This window comes from Ixodes scapularis, unplaced genomic scaffold, assembly GCF_016920785.2.
Source record: "Ixodes scapularis isolate PalLabHiFi unplaced genomic scaffold, ASM1692078v2 PGA_scaffold0__279_contigs__length_252992795, whole genome shotgun sequence".
Lineage (NCBI taxonomy): Eukaryota > Metazoa > Arthropoda > Arachnida > Ixodida > Ixodidae > Ixodes > Ixodes scapularis.
Window position 1 is genome coordinate 26,249,711 of NW_024609835.1, and position 9,321 is coordinate 26,259,031.

Below are 9,321 nucleotides of genomic sequence, written 5' to 3' on the forward strand. Positions count from 1 at the left end.
TTTATTGTATTTAATCCGCTGTCAGGTTAAATATATATTTGATTCCTAATTCGTCCAATATTTCTCGCCACAGTGAATGCGACAAAGGAGAGCTATGCTCCTTCCATTGAAAGATGTCTAGCTAGAGCAGGAGCTCGTTGCGCGAAAGCACGTTTCAAAGCCGCGAGCTCGTGCCTGTATACCCTTCCGTTATGCCTAGTGTTGCTTCACTGATCTGAGCATTTTATCGTACATACTTGATTATGCTTTTCTAATTTTCACGCATTAAAGACAGGTTTTCAGTCGATCAACCTATTGGTCGTCATACTTCGGCTGGCATTCCAACATTTTCTTTGAAGTAGTCGATCTCTGAATATCAAACAAAGTTCTTCGTCGCATAAAATGAACATCGATAAATGTAGACAGTATACGTGCTACAACCGGCGGCGGAGCGCTCCTTGGTGGGCAAAAGAAAGGCTTGAGAAACATCTGTTGAAAAAATATTTCTCTCTGCAGGTACTGCGCTGAAATGTTTATGTTCCTTTGTTGCTTGGAGTCGGGGAATATTGCTTATTTATTTATTGTTATTGCTTTCGAGAAACATTCTTCTCCTGCCAGATTGCGAGGCACTGCGTCTGCAAGCTGTGCATTTCTCTCTTCTTGAAGACACAAACCAATCAATAACAATAAAAGAAAACTCTCGGAACAATTTTTTTCCATAGTGATGGAAGTTTGCGAAAATCCTTCCCTGATCAAATAGCTAAATTATAGCTGAATCATCTTATCGTTTCATTTATTTACCCTCAAGGGTATTTGTCAATGCATTACATAAGGGGAGACAACAAAAAGAAGAATAGTCGCGATTATGACATATATAAAAAAAAACAAAAAGCGAACAGTTCATATAATAATTCACCACCGATAGACTGCTCAAACCAAAACTCAAAATGATTATACGGAGATTTAGTAGATTAAGCAGTACAACGATGAACATTAAGGTCCGTTCACACTCTTGCGACCTCTTAAACCTGGGTTCCTTAAAACTTGTTAAACCAGAAAACACACTGGGGCCATCTATTGGGAAGCAGTGTAAACTCGGCGGTCCGGCATATTTTTTTTTTTATTTCTCGAGCATTATCCTTTCTTTTTTGGCTCGAAAAACTTTTGACTATGTTATAAACGAGCCTTTCTATGGGTATTACGCACATTTGACCTCGAAAATCCCGCAAAACCTTCGCTCTTGTGAAATGCAGTTCCAGGGTCGCCGCATAGATGGCGCCACAATGTCAGTGTGTTCCCTCATTCTAAAAACATTTAAGAAGTTGTAAGAGACCTCGTCTCTCTCAGTCGTACTCGGTCGCAAGAGTGTGAACGGGCCTTTATTGCTAGACGAGAAATTGAACGGCCAAGCTGCGATTGACGTTAGGAAAAAAAAAACAATTAACTACACAAATTCACGCAGCTCTGCTTAAATAACATAGGATCGGGTTGAGTCACTGCGCCTGTGGGGAAACTGTTTCCGCCTTTTATACACAATGACATAACTTTGCACGGGTGATCAAGCCGGGGAGATATGAACAGTGCAGGTATACAGAAAGATGTCCGGAAAAGTGATTCGCTGCAGCAAATTTGATGGAAAAAGCATAAACGAGAAATCTCGCGTAGATTTTCTAAAGAGGTTAGTTCCAAGTTTCTCTTCAGCTCTCAAACACTTGTTAGGGGAGCGTATACTCCCTGTAGATGAAACGCGCAGACTTGTTTTGTAAAGGTTCCAATATTAGGGTTAAATTATGTTGGCGATGATTTCATGTCGTGCTGGCATATTTGAGTCTCGGAAGGATAATTGACTTACAACCACGAATAAAACCAGAATAAAAGTTGAGTGAAAAAAAATAGTTTGTTGGATGCATTATTGACTATTATCTCTATGGGTGTTCCAGAATAAATTGTTGGCGAAATTTACTCCTAAGTACTTATACGATGTCACATATTCAATGACTTGGTTGAAAAACCAAGTCAATGCAAGCCCGACGCTTTGCATCGCGTAGTGCCAGAGCGCAGACTTCATTTTTAGGTCTAAACGGATGTTCCGCCTCATCATTCGCTGGGCTGATTTCGTAGATCGCAGAGATTGGCTCTGAGTGCTTTGTGGGTAAGTAGACGCACAGGCATTTCTTAGAGTTCAACGTCAATACGTATTATACATGTGCATTGGGCTATTTTAGCGCTGTGTTCGACGTAATGAATTCTAAAGAAAACTCTCTGGCACATATTTCCCCACATCCGATTGTGAAACGTTCCAAACTTTTTATTCTGTTACAACACTAAGCAATATGTACTCTGGTAATCGAGCACGAACAGAAAACGGATTTGGATTTTCCTTTTGGAATGCATTACCAGAAGTCAAATTTAGACTGGTTGCTGTCAGCTTCAAAATGCAACAGCACACTAGCGCCATCTGAGCCTCTAGTTTTTATTGTAACAACTCTATCATAATCACAAACAATTCCGGCAATTTTTTTCTCTTTTTTTTTGTTTATCCAGGAGGGAAAAAGAAAAGTAGATCGTGCTACAAGCTACAGTTCTCACTAATTATCTTCCAGGTACATACCCTCGTTGACATTTCAGAACAGCCCGAAATCTTTCAACAACAGACAAGTCCGTGATGCGTTCTTCCGGCGGCACCTCTAAGCCGATGTCACACTCTGCTCCTACATCGTCCAAGATACACTGTCTCCACTGCAGACATGATGAAAGAAGTACCTGCGGACACGCCTGAAGCATGTTCGGAGCACGTACGTCCGCTGCGAACATGTGATCCCGGCTTTAGAAGGACCTGGAGTTGGTCTCGAGAAGACGGCGATGAGCAGCAGAAAGTGGTCCTACTCCCTGTACTCTCGGAAGCTCCCGCACGCGTACTGCTCCGCGATGCACTCGGAACGCCAATCGTAGGCTTTCCTTCGATCAGCTAGCCAATGAGAAGGACGAGCCGTTTTGCGTCCGGTGGTGACGCATCCTCGGTGAAACACGGGCGTCTACACCCTTCAGACCATATGGTATCGTAAGATGCGAATTGCGTAGCCTCGAGCCACCTACGGCTCCTCCCCCTTCCCCAAGCCGGGTAGCGACTCGCCCCGTACAGGAGGCCAACATCTTTCCCGGCTTTCCCTTTCCTTCTCTGGACCTCAAAACAAGAAGAAGAAGAGGAGGAGGTTGTGCTCGTACACAAGCTCGTGTTCGTGCGCCTAAAGCATCGTTAAAGGGACGGTGCAACGATTTTTGTACTTTGCGTAAGTACCACTTAGAATGAACCATTGACGTTTATTGATCCCTTCAAACGTTACGCCCTCCTACGGTCGGGGTCAAAATACTACGAAGTGGCGTGCGATAAAGACACCATTAAAATATGCGAGTTTATCAATTGTGTACAATCTCGGCGGCAGTATGTTCCGATATCGTGTGTGTATTGAGGGGAGTGGCAACTTGGAGATCGATTGACTGACCAGTTTTTAATCGAGTCACCTGCTCTAACACAAGGCTTTCGTTTATTCCGCAGAGAGATTATTTACCCCATCCACTAAAACTTTTATTTTGATTTATCTTATTTTATCATTCTGGAAAGTTTGAGATGCCACCACAGGGAAACGCTTTCACGCGTATCGGCAACACCGGCCACGCTACGACCGCCCCTAAATTTAAGTGCATCCTAAACCGTTCCCCTTACTTCACCATATCGGTATCGGGCATTGTTATGGGAGAGCAAAAGCAAAACGTCCTACAAGAAAGTCTGAATAAAAAAATAATAAATAAAAAAATTAAACGAAACACTCAATTGCTTTACGCTGCACTAGAAAGTTTTAGTAGACCGTTTCGATAATTCCGATAACGATACCCGACAATCGTCTTGCGTCTTTGCGCGTACATGGTTTAGTTATCGGCCATCGTTATCGAAAGTAGCGGAACGATCTGCTAAAACACCCTAATGAACCGTATGGACCCGGGTTCAATGAGGATTCGGAGTCCACGACTTTAAGCATAGGTACTTTTACTGCCACAGAAAGCCGGTCGCTTTGCTGTGGAATGGTGTACAGTATATGTAGAGAGCCACTTTGACTAAGGTCGGAGCATGCACGCCATTATATAGGCGCGCCCGCCCGGCCCCCGTGTCTTTACGAATGCAGGGCACGCGGGCATTCGAACAGGAAAGCTGTTCCAAAGGTACGGAACGGTCTTCCGTGCCCTTTGCTCAGATCCGCGTAGACACGGGCGGCGGAAGACGGTTTAGCTGGCTCCGTAATTAAAATAAGTTGGCGTCTACACGGCAGAATAATCGACCGGTGTGTGCGTAGTCTCCAGCCAACAATGGGGTACGGGAGAAAGCGTCTTCTTCGCCAAAGGAAACTTGCATAGGTAACCGAAAGCACGTCCGGATCACGGGCAAATCGAAATTCCTACGACGATCTCGCTCAGACACTCAACCGGTTCTTTGCTTCATTTCTTTTCCTCGTGTGACGTCCGAAAAGGCAGGTACGGGCGAGGCGAGCAACTCGAGGCCTGAAGCCTGACCGTTTCGAAATTCTCAGCTTTCTCAGAAAACGCGAAGCTTCTCCCCCACACCCACACACACACACACACACAACATAAATAAATAAATAAATAAATAAATAAATAATAAAAAGCCGGGGAGCAAACATTCCCTGTGCCCGTCGACCGAACCCCTCCCTCCAACCTCCTTCAATGTTGACATTCACATCGCTCCGCTCCCCCATCGCACAAAACAACAACAACAACAACAACAAAAAAGAAAAGAAGAAAACACGCGTTTTCAAGGAAGTGTTGTTCAGCGGGAAGCACGCTTGGACGCAGACAACAATATGTTGTTTACATGCTACTCCTCAACCCAACACATCGCTCGGTGCAGCATGACGATGCATCATCGGCATTTGAGGAGCATCAGCCAAACGATCAAGATACACAAATAGATCGCACTTTTGGGTTGTGCTGCGCTTCATGGATAGAACATACAGACGTCACGAGGATCCCCGCTGCAGTGAACCATCGACTACACAGTATCTTTAGCACGAAGAACGCTCATGCAAGTGAAACACCAAGGGCAAAGCAACACGTTCTCGGGCATTCTGCACACTGTCCGTAACGTATTCTCGCGCGAGCCGTGTAACTCATTACATGTTACGTTGCAGTGCGAACTCGTTCTACACTCACCGTCACATTCAAAACCACTTTACCGTCACGGGAGAGCGCGTTTGACCCCCAAAATACGTCGACGTATCTTCGGGAGAAAAAGAAAAACGCGGCGGTGCCGCCCGCCGCCGCCGTCGGAAAGCAAAGACCGGCGTCGTTTCCTTCGACGCACACTGCCGTCTCCCCCCATTCGCGCTGCATCTGCCACTTCCACGAACACACAGATCACGTCAACAGAACTCCGGCGCATCCCGCGTCCACAACGAGCAAAGCACGGCCACGGCAAGCGATCGGAAGCTGTCCCAGTAGTCTGGATCAGAGACGGAAAGACGCTGTGTGCGGCCGTACCTGTGACTTTGCCATCGGATGGTGGACTCGGCGCATCCCGGCAGCCGGGCGAGTCGCTGTTTACGGGCTCCACGAGGAACGGACAGCCATGCCGCCTGCGCTGCTGCTGAGGGTACCACGTTTCGCTGCATCAATCGGGGTGCAGTGACACAGCTGTGCGCGTAATGTCCGTCAATCGTGGTAGCGGGGACACGGCGGAACATATGTATCGGGGACCAACACCACACAGCCGCCAGAGAAGCAGCAGCGAGCTGCGCCAGGCTGCGCACAGCGGCGGCGGTCGTTGCGCTTTTTTTAATTGTTTTTATTTCGGCGCTTAACCGCACCTCTCCGCTCCCAGCGCCATCTCGATATACCTTGGGAAAATGCGAGCCGAGGCGGGAAGGTTTGAATGTGCCGCTGCTAGTTTGACTGAAGCTTTGACTGGTTGCCGCAGGTTGCTGGAGCGGCCTGCGTTGAGTTTAACTTCATTTCGCCTTAAGTCCATACGCCGCTGACGCACTCTAAAGAAAAAAAAAAAAGTGTAGCCCTTACACTCTTTGTTACATATACGACACTTCAAAACTTCATTTCGCCGTACAGTGCACTGACATCAAACTGATGGCCCCAAATTTTATGAGAGGCTTGATGACGGTGCGATATACGATATTAAACAGCTACATTACGCATCAAAGAGCACAGAAAGAAACAAATAACACGGAGGTTTCGCAGTAGGACCAAGCAAACCCCGATTACTGTTTTTTACAGTCAGTTACACTTACTTAAGCTATTTAATCAGCTGTACAACTCGGCTATCAAGACGTTCATGAAAGTTGGTAGCGTCGGTTGAATGTCAGTGCTATGTACGTCCAACTGAAGTTTAGGGATGTCGTATATGAGACAAGGGGTGCAAGGGCTACACTTTTTTTTTATTGTGTTGAATTACTTTTCGGCAGCTATTTAGTTGGGCTGCCATAACTGTGATTCACTTTTTGTTTCCTTCCAATTCGTTCGCTTCATTTCATTATGTCGTCACGACTGGAGTCACGGTTGGAGGCATAGCTGTGAAATCATAATGATTTCACGGTTATATGGTTGGTTTTCTTCTTCCCTTTGTTTACTGCCTTTCTATATCCCTTTAGCTAGATCACGGCTGGAGTTTAGCTCTGTCATTTGGAATTCCATAACTCTTACGCAGGCTACTGCGATCGAAAATGTCCAGAAGCAAATTTTTATAATTGTTTACTATAGGTCAATTGGCAGAAAGTATTTCTACCATTAATAATCATTGCTTCACCTGTTACTATTGCATAAGCTGTCTTTGAGGCAACAGTACAGATATTTTATAATTTTACAGAAGGTAGTTTCTGGAGATGTGAATTCGATGAATTTATACCAGTCTGTTAATTTGCATGTTTCGACCCATGTCAGTCGGAAAATATAAACTTTTTACCCAGCTTGTATGTCCTATGCGTCACCTTTATCAAGGGTACAATTAGCTTTTAATGCTGTCCGTGAATCTAACCTTGATAGTTTTACCTCCCAACTCGATTTCATCCAGCACGAGGCTCTTCAAGATCTGACATTGAGAGGGAAGAATGTCGTACCAGAACATCAGTGCGACCGGTACGTTTCAGAATACACTCAAACACACATCTCTCGTTTTTATTCTTCCTAGTCCCGTACCTAAACAGTTCGCAGTTTCTTCTTTCTCTGTTTTGGGTCTGTCAACACCCTCTCGCGCAAGCAAAGCTGGGTGTGTCTCGAGTAGATGAAGCTTTTGAACCGGACTTCTTCATAAATTACCGTCTTTGTCTTTGACGAGAAATGCTCTTATGTACCCATATTTTCTGATGTAGGCCTCCGTTACTCTGGCGAGCTTCCAAAAATATTTTGGGCATCTTTGTCTTCTAACGGTACTGCGTCATCAATTTTCAATGAACCTGACTTGATATTTGATTCTTCATGAGCTGATCGCAGCTGAAAGATGTACTCCTGGCTCCAACGAGTTTAAAAGCGGTCCCTAACCAGCTGTCTGTGCCTGAGACTCCAGGTAGCTACCCTCAGAGTCATGAACTTGGGGAGTTCAGGGTTTGAATCGACTTCCGGCAGAACGGTGAGGCTTTGTCCAATCAGAAAACGAGCTGGGCTGACTGGTGTCGGTTCTTCGAGGTCGAAGTAAACATACGTTAATTTATAATAGCCTCGACTTCCATCAGCACCATTGACAGTTCTTCAAAACTGACACTACTTCTTCCAAAAACATTCCTTTAAACTGTCTTTGCTAAACGAACTAACCTCTCCCACCATCCACCCCGCCAAGGAGCACTTTGAACATTAAATTTCCCTTGATTTCTCGCTTACGCAAGGTATGACGAGAAGTCTGGGTGACTCAAATAATTCCAAATCATGTTTAAGTCAGTCGAAAAATTCTTGAAGCATTGTCGGAGTAAATAATACTTGGTGTCCCCCTCCGGGAAATGAATCTTCGAAATGCAAGAAGAAAGGCTTCAGCAGAAAGCTCGCTTGAGAGCTCCAGATGGACAGCCCTTGTGGTCGCGCACGTAAACAAGACAATATATGCTTTAGAGTTGTTAGTTTCTACATTAGCTTGCTTCGCATATAAAGTTCCGGCGAAGTCTATGCCATTATTGTCAAACGGTCTTGTAATATTTACTCGCTCCGAAGGTAGAGATCCGAATGGAACCGGTGTTGGCTATGTACAGAATCTGGAACATAAGAGGCACTTCCTGGGAGTCTTCTTTGCCAACTGTTGAGCCCTAGGGATCCGAAACCGCTGTCGTGGAGGGATCATTGTGCTGGATACTCCTTCATGGCCAACTTGATAATGAACATCCATAACAATAAGCTCTCTCAGATGATGGTTGTTTGGTAGTATGATTGAATGTTTTCAAAGAGCAAGGGGCATGTAATTTTTGCAGCCGTGCTGTTATTTTGAGTGAGTTATTGTCGTCGAGAAATGGGTGCCGGCATGAGAGAAAAGGGGTCCGTTTAATGTACCGCTTGCTCGATAGCAGCTCAACCTTCCTCGCGAAGGCTTCTCCTCGAATATGCTTTATCCTGTATCGTTCTGCTGTAGCGTATTCTCCTGCTTCCAACTGCCCGTCTAGTCTATTTTCTTTAGAGCTGCTGTTACGCGCAAATCTCATCACCCGTGCTGTGATTTGAGGTACTTTCTGAAGTCTGTTAACTTCGTCACATCAAAGAGTACTGTAGTTTCCCGAGCTTCTAATGGGAGATATATGTGCGCGGTGTTCAACTCTTTGATTTCGAGCTGGATGATCTCTTCTGACTGATGTGGGCTCTCCGGCCAGTCACGTGTCTCTAAAATGAGCAATTGGGGCCCTTTCCACCACTGTTCACTATCGCGACGATTTGTAGCAGAATTTCCTCTCGTGAGTAGGTTAGCTGTGTTTGTTTCTCCTTGCAAATGTCTCCATTCGTCTGGCACGGTCATAGCTTGAATTTCAAGAACTGGTTTTTTGACGAAAGGCTTCCTCTTGCTTGCCGACCCTTTCCTCCAACCGAGCAGAACGGTCGAGTCAGTCCACATGGTGTATTTTCTTTAACGTAAGTATACGTGCTGCCAAGGTATTCCAGCAACCTTGTCCCGATCAACGCTCCCATGAGCTTCAAGCGTGGCCAAGTCAATGCCTTGAGAGGTGCCACTCATAACTTCGCGGTAACTAATCTGACGACAATGTGTCCGCTGTTATCTACCATTCTGAGATAAGCACAGGCTACGTAGGTGTGCGTGCTTCAGTCAAAAAAGATGTGTAACTCCAGCTCTTG

General features: G+C 45.4%; 1 protein-coding gene across 1 annotated transcript in view; it reads right to left on the reverse strand.

Annotated features, from left to right (window-relative positions):
- LOC8052522 (beta-1,3-galactosyltransferase 1) overlaps window positions 1–5,814 on the reverse strand; it is an 86,586-nt gene extending 80,772 nt beyond the window's left edge. Inside the window, exon 1 of the mRNA XM_029967459.4 lies at window positions 5,530–5,814. Within this exon, the coding sequence (XP_029823319.1) occupies window positions 5,530–5,565 (36 nt within the window). The 5' untranslated portion in view covers window positions 5,566–5,814. The remainder of the gene's footprint in view (window positions 1–5,529) is intronic.
- Between the last annotated feature and the right edge of the window lie 3,507 nt (window positions 5,815–9,321).